The sequence below is a fragment of the Salvia hispanica genome, chromosome 1 (genome assembly GCF_023119035.1).
Source record: "Salvia hispanica cultivar TCC Black 2014 chromosome 1, UniMelb_Shisp_WGS_1.0, whole genome shotgun sequence".
NCBI lineage: Eukaryota > Viridiplantae > Streptophyta > Magnoliopsida > Lamiales > Lamiaceae > Salvia > Salvia hispanica.
Genome location: NC_062965.1, coordinates 3260656 through 3280652, shown reverse-complemented (window position 1 = coordinate 3280652; position 19997 = coordinate 3260656). Strand labels below are relative to the sequence as shown.

The 19997-nt window shown below is 37.8% G+C and overlaps 3 protein-coding genes across 3 annotated transcripts; 2 read left to right on the top strand and 1 right to left on the bottom strand.

Moving 5' to 3' along the window:
- The first annotated feature begins 1331 nt into the window (after positions 1-1331).
- On the top strand, positions 1332-11181 carry LOC125207815 (heat shock 70 kDa protein 18-like). Its single transcript, XM_048107316.1, has 3 exons — positions 1332-1377; positions 1458-1690; positions 8232-11181. Exons 1-3 carry the CDS (start codon positions 1352-1354, stop codon positions 11021-11023), a joined length of 3051 nt encoding a protein of 1016 aa, XP_047963273.1. The 5' UTR covers positions 1332-1351; the 3' UTR covers positions 11024-11181.
- Positions 11182-13981: 2800 nt separating this feature from the next.
- LOC125224445 (heat shock 70 kDa protein-like) lies at positions 13982-14758 on the bottom strand. The gene has a single exon (XM_048127846.1). It carries the CDS (start codon positions 14756-14758, stop codon positions 13982-13984), a length of 777 nt encoding a protein of 258 aa, XP_047983803.1.
- A 2438-nt stretch (positions 14759-17196) lies between these two features.
- On the top strand, positions 17197-19341 carry LOC125224434 (heat shock cognate 70 kDa protein-like). The gene is made up of 2 exons (XM_048127837.1): positions 17197-17410; positions 17711-19341. The coding sequence occupies exons 1-2, from the start codon at positions 17197-17199 to the stop codon at positions 19339-19341; spliced, it is 1845 nt and encodes a 614-aa protein (XP_047983794.1).
- Positions 19342-19997: the final 656 nt, after the last annotated feature.

The following is a 19997-nucleotide window of genomic DNA, read 5'->3' as shown; positions in this document are numbered from 1 at the left end:
AACGATAAAATGTGATTGTTATTGTGGGACAGACTTAAATAGCAAAATGTGACTCTTATTATAGGACAGTCTGAAATAGCAAAATGTGACTCTTGTTGTGGACGGAGTAGTAGTTTTTTATAAAAATGTTATATATGGATTTTGATCTATGCAAAACGAGACCTTAAATACAAAACGCAGAACCAAAATGTACGGAGAGCATGTTTAGGTCATTTTTAGTAAAGATGACCCGAAATGATCTAAAAATAACTTTTAATTCGTATTTTATAAAATTACTTAAAACTAATTAATAATGATCTTCTGTGTTTTTGGTTAATTATTAACCATCAGATCGCCTACCTAGGATTACGATGTGGTATGTAATTTTGTATTAAGATGCATTTTTATATAGATCATTTTCCTCTATCCTCTAATACTAATATTTATTTTATGGAAATATCTTATTTTTATTAATTCGCCTCTGGATTCAAGTCCAGCTCTAATATTATTTAGATAGAAAAATAAAATTACTACCCCAATAAATGTAAGACAACTGAAAATAGAGATAAGTGCTGAAATATAACATCACTTATTTAATTGGTTGAGAAAGACGGTTAAAATCGACTCCCTTTCTCTTACTCCCCCTTCCGACCTAAGGAAGATGACCGCTTCCTTGGACGGCACGAGATTTTATGTAGTTTTATTTTATGAGTTGAGTGGAGAGAGTAAAGTAAGAGAGAAGGAATAAAATAGAGAGATAAATGTGTTTTTATTTTAAGTAATGGATCATCCTAATTGGGACAAACCAAAAAGAAAATGAGTCATCTTTAATATTCCCTCCGTCCCACTTTTGGAGTCCCGGTTGAGTTAGACACGAGTTTTAAGAAATATAAAACAAAGTTGGTGAAAAAAAGAAAGTGGAATGTGAGTCCTAGTTTTATAATTAATTAGTTTTATAATAATATGTGAGTGGAAAAAGGTGAGTGGAATGTGAGGCCTATTACCAATTATGAAATATTTCAACCGGGACTCTTAAAGTGGGATACCTAAAAATAGTAAACCGGGACTCTTAAAGTGGGACAGAGGGAGTACAACGGAGGGAGTACTAATGAATCGGTAATTTCCGCATATTTGCATTTACATTTATATGAAAACATTTGAGATTTAGAATTACTCTATTATTTTAAAAATTTATTCACCAACGTTATTGTTCATTAAAAAAATTTACTCACTAGTTGTACTTTTTAAACAGGATAATGGTATGGCAGGCGACATGTTCCCTCTACTTTTTCTCTAATTTATAGAGCTATTCTCAATTCATTTATCCAATTTCCAAAACACACTTGTTGGAACATCCACAACGATTCCTAGGATGCCATTCTCACCGAGCGGCTCTCGGTATTATGTACCTCTTGAAATTTTCACGACAGCCATTTGTAGCACTCGTTTTGATATTTCTGTTTTATTTTTTACTGCAGCTCTGTTTTAGAATCATTAATGGCGGAAAAGGGGAAAGGGCGGTCTATTGGGATTGATTTGGGGACGTCATATTCGTGTGTGGCTGCGTGGAAGAACAACCGCATTGAGATTATACCAAACGAACAGGGCAACCGCACCACGCCGTCTCACGTCGCTTTCACCGACTCCCATCGGCTCATTGGTGACGCCGCCAAGACTCAATTCGCCTATAATCCCTTGAACACTGTTTTCGGTCAGATTTCTCTTCTATTTTCCATCGCTGTCATCATATTGTGTTTGTTCTGTTCGTCAGATATAGATATTAGGAGAGGTAAACCTGTTGGGAGGAATGGCCGCAACGGATAAACAAACATCCCCAGTTGCAAGAATATGATAGGTGCAGAATATAATAGCACCTATGATAATGAGAAGCGATAATAGAAAATATCAACACAAAAGTCTCTTCAATGTGAAGAGATAAAAACCACGAGACCCACCGATCTATCAAATCCACTATAACCGAGGAGAGAATACAACCAAGAAGTTACAATGATATCTAATCCTTAACAACATAATGAAGGGAATAGATAATCAATACAATTTAAAAAATATGAAATAAACATCCTCAAGAAACTGCAGTCACATTCAGAAATTTATAAGTGAAGATCTAACCGTTCAGATTTAATTTTCTTCAGTCAGAATGAAGAGCTACGAGTCTTATACCTCTAGTTAAAATTTCAAGTGGATCAGACAACGTTTGGACCTCCTATCAGGAAAAATAACCGAGACTTTGCAATGCAGAAACTTGGGAGAACACTCTTCTCTCTCAACTTTCCATCAACACGTTTTTCTCTCTTCCCTTTCTCTGTCCCAATAGGAGTCTCATTTCTTTCTGGCACTGGTTTTAAGAAATGTTAAGGAATGTAGGTGGAATAAAGTTAGTGAAATATGAGTCCCACTAGTATATATTAGTTTTAAATGATATGTGAGTGGAATGAATTAGTAGAATGTGGGGTCTACTTACCCTTTATAGTGATTAAGAACCGGAATTCCTATTCGTGGACGGACCAAAATGTAAAAATGGGACTCCTATTCAGGGACGGAGGGAGTATTTATAAGTTTTCCATCGACCCATATAAGTAAATAAATGAGCAAATACAATATGGGTCTTTTTTACACAAGTTGGGAGCCCTAAGCCCCTTACCCAATAAAACCTTTCTCTAGATGTAGTAAAAGGATTGTGCTTTGTTAAAATCTCTCTAAATTTTATCCAATATTAACCCTTCCCCTTACGAGATTTTTTAAAGGACTGAGTGGCTCATTTGTAATATAGCATAAGAGCGATCCCTATTTCGATTAGATCTATACCCAACAATATTGCCTAATGAATTAAACCAAATTACTACAACTCAATTGTTTTCACTATCTACATAAATAAAAGAATTTGTTTCCTAACTCACTAAGATTTTGAGCATAAGCAAATAAAAGAACAGTTGAAGCATAATCCTATGGATTCGAAAACACATATAAGTTCAATCAATTTCCTCAGTTTATAGATTCTCCTTCCATAATTTAATGAACAAGTGCTAATAAGCTCAAATCTCTCGAGTATCGTTGGTTAAGGTGTTAAATTCTCCTCCATCAAATTAAACTACCAATCTCCCGATTAGTGTGGTACAATCAACATTCATTCATAAAATGCTATCAGGAAAGTCAAATCTTGCCTCCTCACAATTTGTAGATTGCAACTTAAAACTGAAGTCTCCTTCTAGCCTTAAATTAACAATATCTCATCAATGAATGAATTCAAAAGAAACAACATTCAGCGGAAGCATTCGAGAGAAGAATTATACTATGTATGAAGACATAATATATTCAGAATCTTTTATTTATTATCTTCTTCACTTTTATGCTCAACACCCACCGCGCTCGTCATAGCTCAACCTGCACATTTTTAAAAAAAGAAATCCAGGGCTGAGTACTTGATGCACTCAGTGGACTCATGCCGAAAATATTTTATAAAAAGTATTTATTATGCCACCATTGAGTGCCCTCGGGGTTTTAACTTTGAAAATGCCCGAGACACTAAAATCATTTCCATTATAAAAGTCGGTTGATCAACCATTTTCCCATAGATGTCTACCATATCTGATCCATTGATAACAAGGAATGTGGCCATATTCCAAGTCACTAGACCGGCCGACCCAAAAGACGGCTCACGATCCCCATTGGTGTACACTAGCCTGAGTAGGGACTCAGGCCCTAGTCAGACCCGAATTCGATTATCCATAGATGGCAAAAGCCACATAAGATAGGTTCCATAGATAAAACAAAACACGGCATGACAAATATTCATTTTTACATAAAAATATACTTAGGGCACTGCCCTTATTTAAAAATAAAGCCCACCTCGTTCGTTTAACACCGTAATTTGCGTTCCATTCCGTTCTCGAAAAACGTGCGTGAAGCCACCCATTGATTTAATACACTCCGGCCCAAAGACTAGGTTAGCTCCAATCCATCTCAAACAATAGGCCTTACGATCAGTGAACTCCCAAAATGGGATTTTAAGTCCCCTTGCTTCTCATTTCACTCAGCTCCCCCTCCGTCTGGCTTCTCCCTCTTCTTCAGCTCTATGTCTTTCTCTCTTCTTCTCGATCTCTCTCTATCAAACCTCCAAATCAGCTCTCATCTTTCTCATCTCTCTTTCTGTCACTAATCAGCACCGTCTCCTACTGCCTGCTGGTACTTCCATCGTCGGGGCTGACGAGAACAGCCGCTACTGGCCCCCACCGTTGCTGCTGTCACTGTATACCGACAGATACGCTGCTGCTCGATCTCCATCGCCGGCAGCCCGCACTCCTTACTCTCTCTCCTTGGTTAGACGCAGCGTCGCTGAACGTCTTCCCCTCTCTGCTCACTCTTCTACAGCTCTCCGTTGAGCAGCTCCTCCACACAGGGCTGCTGCCATCGCCGTTCTCTCCGTGTTCGTCGCCTACACGCAGACCATCGCGCCACCCGCTGCGTAGCCGATCTCTCTCTCCATTTCCGGTTCACTCTCCGTTCTCTCTCTCGCTTTATTCTATCAGTGCTGCTACACATGGCGTACCTCTCTCTCAGATTTATCGACATCTCTGATCCAAAATTGAAAGAGAACTCGCGTCCCTCCTTCATCATCTCTCAATTTCTCCGATCTGTACTCGTCGCCATTGCGCCGCTGCACCACGCTCCAAATTGCAGCGCCGTCGCCTCTCCGTCTGAACCAATCGCCGCCGTGCAGCCGTCGTCGCTGCTGCCAGCACAGAGCTGGCGCCGCGCCGCCTTTGGCTCCGTATGCACCCCGCCGTCGCTGAGCCCGTGGACCACTCCGTCGTCATCTCTTCTCCCTCCATCCAATTCTCTCAAACACAACGCCTACCATCTCTCTTTCTCTAATTTCTAACTCTCTGATTTTTCTTGGAATTGATTGAATCTGATTAAACGTGGAGTCATGGAGAGAGATATGTATAGGTATAAACAGATTGCATGAGATCATGGGGAGGTAGAAACCGATCAGAAGCGGATTTTATGGAACACAAATTGGGTGAGAGTAATCTCACGTTTAATTCTTGCATATTCAAAGTGGGCTCAAAGTTGAAAAATTGATAAATGTCTTGGGCTCATAACAAAGGGTTTCAAATTGGGCTATGAAAGAATAATTGTTTCAGCCCAAAATGTAAAGTCATTCTCTCGACGAAAGAAATTAAAGAGAAAAAAATTCAGATGCACAACGATGTCATTTCGATGACAAATATAAAGGTAGAAAAAAATCGGGGTGTTACAATCTACCCATCTTAACAAAAATTTCGTCCCGAAATTTGCTTACATCCTCAATATAATATTTCTCCATCATCTCGTCTTCCAATTTCAAAGTAACCTCCTCGTATCGTTAAAATTAATAACTTTTGTTGAAAGTAGTATCATCCTCGTATTCTTGTCACGTCACCAACATTATTCTCATAAAACATTGTAATCATCCTCGCGCTCCTCAGCAGGGTATCAAGATCATCTCCGTCATGCCGCCACGTTCTAGTTTACGCAAGATTACACTATACTAATTTAAATTGCGAATACGATCTCTTGTCATTGCATAGCTACCTCGCTTAGCATCATCTCTTCTCGTCTTGTACCCTCTTCCGCGTTTGAACATCACCTCGTCTTTGGTATCTTTCTCTTCTTGAGATCTTCCTCGTATTCTTTTTGTTCTCATCGTTCAAGGAAATGATAAGAAATAGTAAAATGGTTCACAAATTAAGCTTGTTCCAACGTTTCGCGCAATTCCAAGAAATAGAAAAGTTTAATTGTCCATTGACCTCCATTTCCACTCTCGATCCCCTTGCCTCGTTCTTTCGCCCCATATTTTTAGATTCTCGTACGTTTTCATTGCTCGGAAAAGCAATGGGTAAGTTTTCAACTTAGAATTACGGTTCGCGCGGTCAACTAGGCTTACATTTTAGGCACTCTAAGTTCACAACACACTTAATCATCCCATAGATAAAAAAACTATCACATTTAAAGACATTCATATCTCAAGATAAACAAGTACTCCCTCCGTCCCGCTTAAGATGACACGTTTTCCTTTTTAGTTTGTCCCAACGAAGATGACACATTTCCTTTTTTGGAAACTTTCTCTCTTCATTTAATACACTCAACCACTTTTTCTTACTCTTATTAAAATATTCATCTTTCTTTATCTCTCTACTTTAATACTTACATCCACCTTTTCTCTCTCCAATTAAACACTTTAACCAATAACTCCTAAAACCCATGCCGGCTAAGCAATGTGTCATCTTAGCCGGGACGGAAGGAGTATAACACAACATATCTCAGCCCAAAGCAAAACACTTTTGCATTTCAAGATTTATCTATAAGAACCAAAAGAGCTTCGAATTAATGGACTCTAATATTCCTCTAGAAACAACGTGTATGTCCTCTTATTCACAAAGAACACAAACACAAATTAAGCTCGAAAACAAAATTAAATTTTAAAAAAATCTAGATTAGCAAGTCTCAAGAATTATTAAGCTATCAAAAATATAAAAACATGCATTCTCCCGTAGCACACAACGTGTAGATTGCAACTTAAAACCGTAGTCTCCTTCTAAATAAGCCCGCACCTCTTCATTAATTTTCCCCCTTGTCAGCACTACCACCCGAACCACTGCCACTCGCACCACTACCACTACCATCACCACTAGCCATTTTGGATATACCGATAGAAACATAGAGAGAGAGAAAAGAAACTCGTTAATACAAGTGGTGCGAATGAAATGAAGTTCAACGAGCCGTATGTATATAGTTTTAAAAAAAATAGAAAATCGGGACGTCCGTCGTGGCACCGCAATGGCGGACGTCCCGACGGACGTTAACGGTTGCCTGCGGATACCGCTCGTCTGCCGGGGACGTCCGCGTCCATCTCTCCCGACCTAATAGTGGACGTCCCGCACGGACGATGGGTACGCCGGTCCGACGTCGGTGTGACATCCGCCATTGCTGATGCTCTAACATATACTCAACAAACTCGTCATTTAACAATTGTTTCATGATTGTCAAAAAAATAGACTTCAAGGTTTCAAGCTATTAAATTCGACAATATATATGTCAATCTAGGGGTGCGATCATATCATTACTCATATGTATGTGATAACCTAATAACCCTATCATTTTATGGGTCAAAAGTATCATTTTACTAAAAATGATATTTATACACTATAAAATGATATTTTTTCAACATGCATAAAATGATACTTTTATTCCATAAAATGATATTTTTCGTCCATAAAATGAGGATTATTAGGTTATCACCATAAATATGGGTTATGATATGATCACATCCCTGTCAATCTATAAATAAAAAACTACAAAATAATGAGTTTATCACCCACGTGTTGAAGTCTCATGTTCATTCCGACCTACACGCTTATCTACCTCATGAGTGGAAGTCCATGTTCATTCTGACCTACACGCTTGGCTATCGAACAAGTGGATATTCGATATTCATTCCGCCTGATTTTTTAATCCGGCCCACCTTCTTGTCTACCTCACGAGTGGAAGTATGATAAAAATAAAATGACCACAATTTTAGGTATTCACTTAATCTTGTTAGGTCTGGGAGCTTTTCTTCTAGTCTTCAAAGCTCTTTATTTTGTGGGCGTATATGATACTTGGGCTCCGGGAGGGGGAGATGTAAGAAAAATTACCAACTTGACCCTTAGCCCAAGTATCATATTTGGTTATTTACTAAAATCCTCTTTTGGGCAGGAGGATGGATTTGTTAGTGTGGACGATTTAGAAGATATATCAGAGGACATGTATGGCTAGGTTCCATTTGTATACTTGGTGGAATCTGGCATATCTTAACACCCTTTGGGTGGGCTCGACGGATGTTCATTTTCCGTCCCATATCGATAATAGATCTCCTATCTTGTCTAACCCACGCGTGGAAGTCCATGTTCATTCTGGCCCACCCGTGAAAGGATGTGCTAAATTCTCACTTTTAAGAGGATGAAATCATGAATATTTCATTTCTAATAAAGTTCAATATTGACTTTTTTATAGAGTGGTATATATGTATGAGGAACGATAGTTTTTTATCAATGTTAAATTAGCATTGAATAAGTGTGATGTGTTTGAAGCAGATGCTACTAATCCAATCCGACGACAATTTTATTTCATTGGTTTTATGTTACGTTTGTTCTGCGCTATTAACATTGTTGTTTTCTCATCTCTATCCAATTCAATTATTTCTTACACAGATGCAAAGAGGTTGATCGGTCGTAAATTCAGTGACCCAATTGTTCAGAGTGACATGGCAATTTGGCCATTCAAGGTCATTACTGATGCTACTGACAAGCCTATGATTGTTGTTAGCTACAAAGGGGAGGAGAAACAGTTTTCAGCTGAGGAAATCTCCTCAATGGTGCTTTCTAAGATGAAGGATATCGCTGAGGCATATCTTGGAACAACTATCACAGATGCAGTTGTTTCTGTGCCAGCTTATTTCAATGACTCTCAGCGTCAGGCCACCAAGGATGCCGGAACCATTGCCGGCCTTAACGTTATGAGGATCATTAGTGATCCTACTGCTGCAGCCATTGCGTATGGTCTTGATAATGGGGGTACTCGCTCTGTGGCAAAGAATGTGCTCATTTTCGACCTTGGTGGTGGCACGCTCGATGTGTCTGTGATCAAGATTGTGGCAAATGACATTGAAGTAAAGGCTATCGCTGGGGATACTCATCTCGGAGGCCGGGACATAGACAACAGGATGGTGAATCACTTCAGGGAAGAGTTTGAAAGGAAGAATAAAAAGGATATTAGTGGGAATCCAAAAGCTATGAGCAAATTGAGGAATGCTTGTGAAAGAGCGAAGAGGGGTCTTTCCTCTGCTTTCGAAACCCCAATTGAGATTGAATCATTGATAGATGGGATTGATCTGTTTTCGACTATTAGTCGTGTTACATTTGAGAAACTCAACATGGATTTATTCAGCAAATGTATAGAGCAGGTTAAGAAATGCGTGAGTGATGCAAAGATGGAGAAGAGCGAGGTTGATGAGGTGTTGCTAATGGGGGGGTCGAGTAGAATTCCGAAGCTGCAGGAGATGTTGAAGGAGTTTTTTAATAGGAAAGAGGTGCGCAAGACCATTAATACAGATGAAGCTGTGGCTCATGGTGCGGCAGTGCTGGCAGCCAAGTTGAGTGGTGAAGGCAATGACAATGTGCAAAAGCTCATTCTTTTCGAAGTTACTCCATTGTCCCTTTGTATTGAAGTTGATGGAGATCAGATGTTATGTATTCCAAGGAATACACTAATCCCAACTAGGCGGGTGGATACTTATCGCACGGCAGAAGACAACCAGACCACTGTGTCGTTTTTGGTGTATGAGGGTGAAAGTAGCAAGGCAACAGATAACAATCTGCTAGGTGAATTCAAACTCAAAGGCATTCCTGCAGCGCCCAGAGGTGTTGCTAAAATCAAAGTTTGCTTCGACATTGATGAGAATGGTATCTTGAATGTGTCAGCGGAACACACAAAGACTGGAGTGAAGAACAACATCAGCATAACCAACTACACAGGAAAGGGCAGGCGGTCTGGGAAAGAAATAGAGAAGATGAACAAGTTTAAGGATGAGGAGCCTAGGGAGAAGGTTAATACTAGGTCTAACTGGGACTGCGCCAACAAAGTGAAAGACGGTCTTAGAAATGTAGCCAAGAAAACGGAGGATGCTTACGAGTATTTGAAAACGAGGCGGGATCCCAACAAACATGCAGAGGTTGCTGATAATAAAAACAAGATGGATGAGCATGAGACTCATTGCAATCAAACAATGGCCGTTGGAGCCATTGCCGACCTTAACGTTATGAGGATCATTAATGATCCTACTGATGCAGCCATTTCGTATGGTCATGTTAATGGGGATACTCGCTCTGTGGCAAAGAATGTGCTGATTTTCGACCTTGGTGGTGGCACGCTCAATGTGTCTGTGGTCAAGATTGTGGCAAATGACATTGAAGTGAAGGCTATCGCTGGTGATACTCATCTCGGAGGCCAGGACATGGACAACAGGATGATGAATTACTTCATGAAAGAGTTTAAAAGCAAGACTGGTAAGAATATTAGTAGGAATCCAACAGTTATGAGTAGATTGAGGGAGGCTTGTGAAAGAGCCAGGAGGGATCTTTCCTCTGCTACCGAGGCCCAAATTAAGATTGAATCATTGATGGATGGGATTGGTCTGTTTTCGACTATAAGTCGTCTTACATTTGAGGGCCTAAACATGGATTTATTCGAAAAATGTATGTATCAGGTTAAGAAATGCGTGAGTGATGCAAAGATGGAGATAAGCAGTGTCCATGAAGTGTTTCTGATGGGGGGGTCGAGTAGAATTCCGAAGCTGCAGGAGATGTTGGAGAATTTTTTTAATGGGAAAGAGGTGCGCAAGACCATTAATCCAGGCGAAGTTGTGGCTTATAGTGCAGCAGTGTTGGCAGCCAATTTGAGTGGTGAAGTTGATGGAGATCGGACGTTAGTATGTGAGCCGGTGTATGAGGACGAAAGAAGCAAGGCAACAGACAATAACCTGCTAAGTGAATCCAGACTCGAAGGCCTACCAACAGCGCCCAGATGTGATATTGAATTCAAAGTGCACTTCGGAATCGATGAGAATGGTATCTTGAGTGTGTCAGCGGAGCACATAGAGACTGGAATGGAGAACACCATTACCATCACTAACGACAAGGGCAGACTGTCTAATAAAGAAATCGAAAGGATGATTCGGGACGCAACGAAGTACAAGGAGGAGGATGAGGAGTTCAGGGAGAAGGTTAAGGCCAGGTCTAACTTGGAGGACTACGCCTACAAAACGAGAAACGCCATTAGAAGTGCAGCCAAGCTCGAATCAAAACACAAGCAGAAGATGGAGGATGCTTTCGAGTCTTTTAAGAAGTGGTTGGAGTCCAACAAACATGCAGAGGTTGCTGATTATGAAAACATGATGAAAGAGCTTGAGACTGTTTTCAATACCATCATCGCCGAGATGAATTAAGAATGAAAAGTGACGATTCGCAGGATCACATGGTCTGGACCGTTTCCAGACTGTCTACCTTTACTTCATACCAGTATTTGTATTTGTGTGATGATTTCCAGGTTGTTTGGTTTAAGACTTATGTGTTACTCCACGATATTGGCTTTGACTATAGTTTATTTTCGTCTGTTTTAATACTCCTATATTTTTAATTATAATTTCATCTATTTTGTTAGTTTCATCTTTCTTTCCTCTTTTTACTTTAGAGTATACGGAATTTATTCTTTATTATCATAGTCATATACTACATCCGTCTCATAATAGGAGTCACATTTTATGTAGGTCCGGGATATAAAAAATGTAAAGAAAAGTGAGATGAATAAGTTAGTGATGTGTGGGTCCTACTTGCCATTCATGGTAAAAGTGAAATGTGATTCTTATTGTGGAAAAGACCGAAATGATAAAATGTGACTCTTATTGTGCGTCGAAGATAGTAACTTATATACTCCCTCTGCCCCATAGAAACAGTCCATTTAGGATTAACATAGGTTTTAATCGAAATTGTATAGTGGATGATAGGTCCATAAATAATAAAGTAAAAGAGAATGAAAAAAATATTACCAAAAATGGATATGGACTATTTATATGGGAGAGATGAAAAAAAATAGCCTATTTATATGGGATATGGGGAATATCTTATTTCAACCTTAGTGTATATATATTGATAAGAGCACTCACAACGCCATCGGAAAGTGGTTATACCTCAGGGTTGTTTAGTGACAGAATAAGAAACTTAAAAAAGCTGGTGCTGAAATTTACTCCCTTCATCCCAGATAATTCGACGCAGTATTCCATTTCAGGCTGTCCCACATAATTTGTCCTATTTCACTTTTACCATTTTTGGTAGTGGACTTTATATTTCACTAACTCATTTCTACTCACATTTTATTATAAAACTAATACTTTAAAAGTAGGACCCACATCCCACCAACTTTTTCAACTCACTTTCTATTAGATTTCTTAAAACCCGTGCCGGGTCAAAGTGTATCAAATTATACATTAATACCTGTGTCAATCCTAAGTGACCTATTTTTTCTTCTTCCGTCTCACTTTACCAATTATACATTAATACCCGTCAATCCTAAGTGACCTATTTCTATAGGATGGAGGGAGTAGTTAATTGTCTGCAAATCACGGAATTCGATCAAATTTTAATTTATCCTGCACCTTTCAAAATTTGAATAAAAAATTAGCATTAAGTTTCAAAATTTCTCAACTGGTTAGATAAATATTTTGTACATGGAATCAAAGTCAAAATCATATCGAAAAGTAAATATTTTGTACCTGGAATCAAAATCATTCGGAAAGTAAAAGGTTACATAATACATGTATTTCTAAGTCAGATATAGAAAATTCAAACATAAATAATTATTCAAAGCAACTATAACACATGGAAATATTTTGTTAACACTCTAAAGTAAAATACGACACGCATATATTTACATAGATATCGCCGTAATACATAGTACTCCCTCCGTTTTTTAAAAATAGCAATTATTTTTATTTTGGATTGTTCCTTAAAAATAGAAATTTTAGAATCTTTCTATTTTAGGACATGGACCCCACAATCAACTAACTATATTTTCACTACTTTTTCTCTTTCTCTCTTGTTTTAGTAATTTTTCTTATCCTCTCTTTTACTTTACCAATTCTTCTCACTTATTTATCAATTGTGCATTAAAACCATCCGTGCCTTTTCAAATGTGTCTATTTTTTACTACCTCCGTCCACGAAAATTTGTACCACTTTTCCATTTCCGTCCGTCCCCCAAAATTTGTCCCATTTCACTTTTACTATATTTGGTAGTGGACCCCACATTCCACTAACTCATTCCTACTCAAATTTTATTATAAAACTAATATATAAAAGTAGGACCCACAATCCACTAACTTTTTCAACTCACTTTCCATTACATTTCTTAAAACCCGTGCCCGGTCAAACCGGGACGAATTTTCGTGGACGGAGGTAGTAATACGGAAGGAGTAGTAGATCTACTATACCTTTTGAATTCTTGCAACTTCATTTATATTCATAAAATTTTATGCCTGTTTGTGAATGATACTAAACCTTACACCATTATATTCTTATCATTTTTATAAACAAGTAGTATGTCGATAGTAATTTCTCTAGAAAAACACGTAAAAACAATGCTGGACTAATATATACTACCTCCGTCCCTGAAAATTTGATACACATTACTATTTCGGTCCGTCCCTGAAAATTTGATACACTTCACTTTTACCATTTTTGGTAGTGGACCTCATATTCCACTAACTCATTCCTACTCACATTTTATTATAAAACTAATACTTTAAAAGTAGGACCCACATCCCATCAACTTTTTCAACTCACTTTCCATTACATTTCTTAAAATCCGTGTCGGGTCAAAGTGTAGCAAATTTTGGGGGACGGAGGTAGTACATAACTTATTACTTGGATAGTCAAATGGGCCTAGCCGAAATGGTAGATTGGGCCAATGGACTTATCAAAACTAAACCGGCCCAATCTGATACGTCACAAAATTTGTCACTCCCAATGAAATATTTTGCTCCTCTCTTATCACTCATCTTCAATACTTTATAGCCTTCTTCAAAGAAATTCGGACCCAAAATTTCACCGTTGCTTTGTCATCAAAAATAGAAAGTGAAATACGGAAAATAAAAGATGCAGAATATATACTTTAAGGACTATATTTAATTATGGTTAATGAAAAGAGAACTACTGTAGCTCAAATGGTTAAGTTGGCTGAGAAAGACACAAAGAGCCTAGTTCATTATAAATTTTGTATCCTTCTATTGCTTTCTTTATGTAATTAAGGATTTTTCGCATTATCATTACTCATTTAACAATATTATTGCATTTAAATCTTAATAATTTCAAAACAAACAAGTGTACATATCATTTGAGTAAATTCCATTACTACTTAGCCAAGCATTTACTTAAACTCTTAATCCACTTCTTAATAGTAACAAACTTCTGCTTGCTAGGACTGAGGTATATCTTCACAACAATGGGCAAGTAAATCCTCCTAAGCTCCTTTATCTTCTCATTGAAACACTCTGCCTCTGCCTCTGCGGCTTTGTGCAACCTCAACCATATCATAGTAGACGCGAAAGCCTTCTCTATCTTCTCCTTCTCGCCCGCTCCAATCCTCCCTCCTCCAGATCTGGTGGTGTCCCTCATGTCGTAGGCGTAGTTCTCCAAAACATTCCTCATATAAGCCTTCCTCCTATACTCCTCGTCCTCCCTCTTGTACTTCTCCGCATCCCCAATCATCCTCTCGATTTCTTTCTTAGACAGCCTGCCCTTGTCGTTGGCGATGGTGATGCTGTTCTTCACTCCACGCCCTAAGTGCTCCGCTGACACATTGATGACGCCATTCTCATCAATGCCGAAGCACACTTTGATTTCAGCAGCGCCTCTGGGCGCTGCTGGAATGCCTTTGAGCCAGAATTGGCCTACCATATTGTTCTCGGTCGCCTTGCTTCTTTCGCCCTCGTAAATAGCAAACATTGCACTCGTCTGATTGTCTTTAACCGTCTTTATGATTTTCTCCTTCCTTGCTGGCATTGGTGTGTTCCTTGGAATGTATACGGACATCTGACCGTCATTCATTCCGATACCAAGAGACAAAGGAGTAACATCCGAAACAACCACATTCCGCACCTTCTCATCGCCTTCCCCTTTTCCGGCCATTGATGCAAACCGTGAAAATTTGAACAAGGATCTAAAAACCTAGATATTATTCAATGGAGAGTTAAATAGTGCACATGTAAAAAAGGAGTCCTAGGATTTATATTTAAAGATTTAATTTATTTGTTAATCATGGGAGAGATAGATTTTAATAACTCAACGCGGATATACTTGAATCTTTTAATTAGGTAAGTTCTAATAAATTATCTCAAACGAAAGTATATGTAGTTCCAAGATATTCAATTAGCAGACCAATCCAAGTAGATTTTGAAGAAAACGAAAAATAAATTTACAAATAAAACAATTTTACCATAACTCCCCAAATCAAACAATGAAAGAAGACGCACGTTATAATCGATTTTGATGGAAACATTAATCTTGAGAAATTTTAAAAATAGAAATTTCATAATTCTCGCGAACAAGATGTCAACATTTATGATCGTAAGAAAAGTTACAGATTTTGGACAATATTTCGATTTACATTTATAATTGATTAAGTATTTTTATAATATCACAAAATTTTTGAAATTACAACTCATATTAAGTTTTTCGGAGTTCCTAATCAACAACCATGAGCTTTAGATGAGTTAATGAGTTAAGAGAAAAATTAGTCATGGTAACGCGATCAGAATTAAACAATTAATGCGAATCTGTTATTTATTTATTTATGTATTCAATACATACATAAAGTCCAAAAAAAAAAAAGAATTCTATATCAAAACAAATCCTTTAATTGATGCCTTCTTATACTCGGTACCTTTTCCATCTTAATTAATTCTATTATATATATGCGAGTGCATAAATATACTACTCCTACATTCTTATTGCTAAACATAATGTATTTTAGTGTAAATAAGTTTTATGTGTTGTATGTACGTTTATTATTTTTTTATAATTATACAATGATACCTATGTTATTACTCAACCATGCATAAACTCCATATATCTTTGATAAGCCAAATTTATGTCTTTAATATTTTAATATGAGGTTTTGTTAAACTCAAAATCTAAAAAGTGGATATTGGCACTAAATTAATATTAACTCCGTCCCACAATAGGAGTTACGTTTAATATCGACACGGATTTTAAGAGAAAATATTATATTTATGTTTTTGTAAAAGAGACCTTTTTAAAAAAAAGGAAATGTGATACTATTATGAGACGAGAGAATATTATTTTTCGAATCCAAATATCATATATATTTATGGTTTAAAACAAGCATCCTAAAAAAAAGAAAAAAGAAAGCAGACATCTAAATCTAATCTAAACAAACCTGAAACATAAAATTAACTATACAACGATGAAATGCTCCATAAGTCCCTAAAAACAGAAACTCTTTTTCTTGCCCGTTCTTTAAAAGTTAAAACTTTATATTTAGGATATTTCTTTCTCTAACGAGGTGAGACTTATTTTCTACTAACGTATTTTTCTTTCTATATCTATTCCTCCCTCCGTCCCAGCTAAGATGATACATTGCTTAGCCGGCATGAGATTTTAGGAGTTATTGGTTAAAGTGTTTAATTGAAGAGATAAAAGGTGGGTGTAAGTATTAAAGTAGAGAGATAAAGAAAGATGGATATTTAAATAGGAGTGAGAAAAGGTAGTTGAGTGTATTTATTGGAGAGAGAAAATTACAAAAAAAGGAAATGTGTCATCTTAGTTGAGACAAACTAAAAAGGAAAACGTGTCATCTTAAGCGGGACGGAGGGAGTACTTAACCAATTTACATTAAAACAGGTGCTCTTTCAAAAGTTCTTATTTTTAGGAGACGAAAGTAGTACAATCTATACTGTTTTAAAAATAAAGCTATAAATTTTTGGTAAACAATAAATTTGCTAACGCTGGTCTAATATACTCCGTATTCATTAGTGTGTTAAATAAAGGGATTCAAATTAATCCTAAAATGTTCTCTATTGTGCAAACAATTAATTTGCTAACGCTGGTCTAATAATGAGTACTCCATATTCATTACTGTGTTAAATAAAGGGATGCAAATTAATCCTAAAATATTCTCTATTGTGCAAACAATTAATTTGCTAACGCTGGTCTAATATACTCCATATTCATTTGTGTGTTAAATAAAGGGATACAAATTAATCCTAAAATGTTTTCTATTGTGCATTGTTACAGTTACACTTGGGAAGATGAAGAGAAGATGCTGATGGTGGGAGAGGGGGGACTTGAAGATCCAATGGAAGATGGAGAGACGATGGAAGACAAAGAGAAGACCTTACTCTACTTACTTAAGTGCTCTAGCCGAACATATCAGATAAGGGCTTCTTTTCGAATTAGGTGTTGCATCTACTCTTCTTTACAAAACACACTTCTAAGTTCTTATCTCTCGCGGTATGCTGCATTTTGATTTCATTCGTGAGAGCTACACGTTTTTCGATTACTATTGAAGTGTATATGTTTTGATATTTTCATTTACTTGTAGTGAAATGGCGGGAAAGGGGAAAGGACGTGCAATTGGGATCGATTTGGGGACGACGTATTCGTGTGTGGCAGCATGGAAGCACGACCGCATTGAGATCATACCGAATGATCAGGGTAACCGAACAACGCCTTCTTATGTAGCCTTCACTGACGTTGAGCGCCTGATTGGCGACGCTGCTAAGAATCAAGTTGCCAATAATCCGATCAACACTGTTTTCGGTCAGTTTTCTTTTCCCTCTGGAAAAAAGTAAATGGTAACTTCACATGTTTCTTATTGCAACTTGATTATCATGCCATACATAATAATTGTGTTAACTTCTTATTGTGTGTTTAATTTGTAAGCATTGAAGAGCCAATATTGGTTTGTGTATGTGTGTGGCAGGAGCAGACAATACTAATCCAATGAAACACAATTTTATTTTCTTAATTTTATGTAACATTTCTTTATTTCTTTAAATTTTGTTGTTTTCTCTTCTCTCCATTCAACTAGTTGAAATGTTTCACACTCCTGTTATACAGATGCAAAGAGGCTGATTGGTCGCAAATTTAGTGACCCAACTGTTCGCAGTGACATGAAATTCTGGCCATTCAAGGTTATTTCAGGCGCCGGTGACAAGCCTATGATAGCGGTAACCTACAAAGGGGAAGAGAAACAGTTTTCAGCTGAGGAAATATCCTCAATGGTGCTTACTAAGATGAAGGATATCGCTGAGGCATATCTTGGAACAACTGTCACGGATGCAGTGGTGACAGTGCCTGCTTATTTCAACGACTCACAGCGTCAAGCCACCAAGGATGCCGGAACTATTGCTGGCCTTAATGTTATGAGGATCATCAATGAGCCTACTGCTGCAGCCATTGCTTACGGTCTTGATATAGAGTCTACTAGATTTGTCCCAAAGAATGTGCTGATTTTTGACCTTGGTGGTGGAACCTTTGATGTGTCTTTGGTGACTATTGAGGCGGGAGTCTTTGAAGTGAAAGCTATTGCCGGTGATACTCATCTTGGAGGCCAGGACTTTGACAACAGATTGGTCAAACACTTCATAAAAGAGTTCAAGCGCAAGACGGGGAAGGATATAAGTGGGAATCCGAGAGCGGTTAGGAGACTGGTGACTGCTTGTGAGAAGGCAAAGAGGATCCTTTCATCCTCTTTTCAAACCACAATTGAGATTGAAGCCCTGTTTGGGGGGATTGATCTTTTTTCTACTATCACTCGTGCTAAATTTGATGAACTTAATGTTGATTTATTCAGCAAGTGTGTGGAGCAGGTGGAGAAGTGCTTGGGGGATGCGAAGATGGCAAAGAGTCTCATCCATGAAGTAGTGTTGGTTGGGGGATCGAGTAGAATTCCAAAGGTACAGGAGCTATTGCAGAAGATGTTCAATTGGAAGAAGATGTGCAAGACCATCAATCCAGATGAAGCTGTGGCACATGGTGCCGCTGTGCTAGCTGCTAAGTTGAGTGGTGAAGGCAACGGGAAGGTGCAGAATGTGGTTCTTTTGGATGTTACTCCTTTGTCCCTTGGTATTGAAATTGCTGGATATCTGATGTCAGTAATTATTCCGAGGAATACATGTATCCCGACAAAGAGGGAAGAAATTTTCTCCACTGAAGAGGACAATCAGACCTGTGTAACAATCAAGGTGTATGAGGGTGAAAGAAGCAGGTCAACAGACAACAACCTATTAGGCCAATTCGATCTCCTAGGCATTCCAGTGGCGCCCAGACGAGTTCCTAAAATCAAAGTGTGCATCGACATTGATGCGAATGGTATCATGAGCGTGTCAGCAAAGGACATGGGTACCGGGTTGAAGAACAAGATCACCATCACCAACAGCACGGGTAGGTTGTCTAAGTCTGAAATCGATCGCATGATTCAGGATGCAAGGAAGTACAAGTTGGAGGATGAGGAGTATAAGAAGAAGGTTGCATCGTTGAATGCTTTGCAGGACTACGCCTACAACATGAGGAAAGCCATTAGAAGATCAGCCAAGCGCGGAGCAGCAGACAGGAAGAAGATAGAGGATGCTTACGAGTCGTTTAAACAGTGGCGACACTTCAATCAACATGCACATGCTGATGATTATAAAAAGAAGATGAAAGAGCTCGAGTATGTTTTCGGTCCCATCATCACCTATATGGATTAAGAATTTAAATTGATGATGTGTCTTTACTTTTATCTATCAAGATTTTATTTCATGTTTACTTGAAGTTTGATGATCCTGCGTGTTGTTATCTTTAATTTTACCATATTGATTTTTATTAAGTAACGCAGGTTGAAAGGAGTTCTAGGAGTTATTTGCTCAATGTCATGTCTCAACGTCTACTTAGTGCTAATTATAATTAATTATTCCAAACGAAAATGTATGTCTGTTAAAGAAAAATGAAAAACAAATTGCTAACAACTCCCATGGCTTTAAATATGATATAGGATTATGAAAGAAAATTCTAGCATCTATAATACATATCGAATAAAATCTATTATAAGATTTATTCTTTGTCTTTTTTAATTGAATTTCATTGTGCTATTTCTCTAAATTATGGACGAATTTTGTAAAATTTTGAATCATGGAAATATGAAAAAAAAATGATATTATAATGTTTAGGTCACTATTGGAAACTGTTGCAATATTTTTTAATTGGCAAAGTGAATGAAGCATAACATGGTAGACCCGAATTCAAGCATTAACCACTCTACCATTTGACAACATGTTATCAAAAAGGAATCCAACCGATAAATAAAAGGAAAGAGACAATACCCTTCGTCAAATCTAGAACAAGGAAAAGAAAAAATTAATTGCTA

What these genes read in the sequence shown, in the direction of transcription:
- LOC125207815 (XM_048107316.1), top strand. Translation starts at nt 1,352, where the DNA reads ATGCCATTCTCACCGAGCGGCTCTCG. An exon ending in TTCTCACCGAGCGGCTCTCG is followed by an intron (nt 1,378 to 1,457) that starts GTATTATGTACC and finishes TTTTTACTGCAG; the next exon opens with CTCTGTTTTAGAATCATTAA. An exon ending in TCCCTTGAACACTGTTTTCG is followed by an intron (nt 1,691 to 8,231) that starts GTCAGATTTCTC and finishes TTTCTTACACAG; the next exon opens with ATGCAAAGAGGTTGATCGGT.
- LOC125224445 (XM_048127846.1), bottom strand. Translation starts at nt 14,758, where the DNA reads ATGGCCGGAAAAGGGGAAGGCGATGAGAAGGTGCGGAATGTGGTTGTT.
- LOC125224434 (XM_048127837.1), top strand. Translation starts at nt 17,197, where the DNA reads ATGGCGGGAAAGGGGAAAGGACGTGCAATTGGGATCGATTTGGGGACG. An exon ending in TCCGATCAACACTGTTTTCG is followed by an intron (nt 17,411 to 17,710) that starts GTCAGTTTTCTT and finishes CCTGTTATACAG; the next exon opens with ATGCAAAGAGGCTGATTGGT.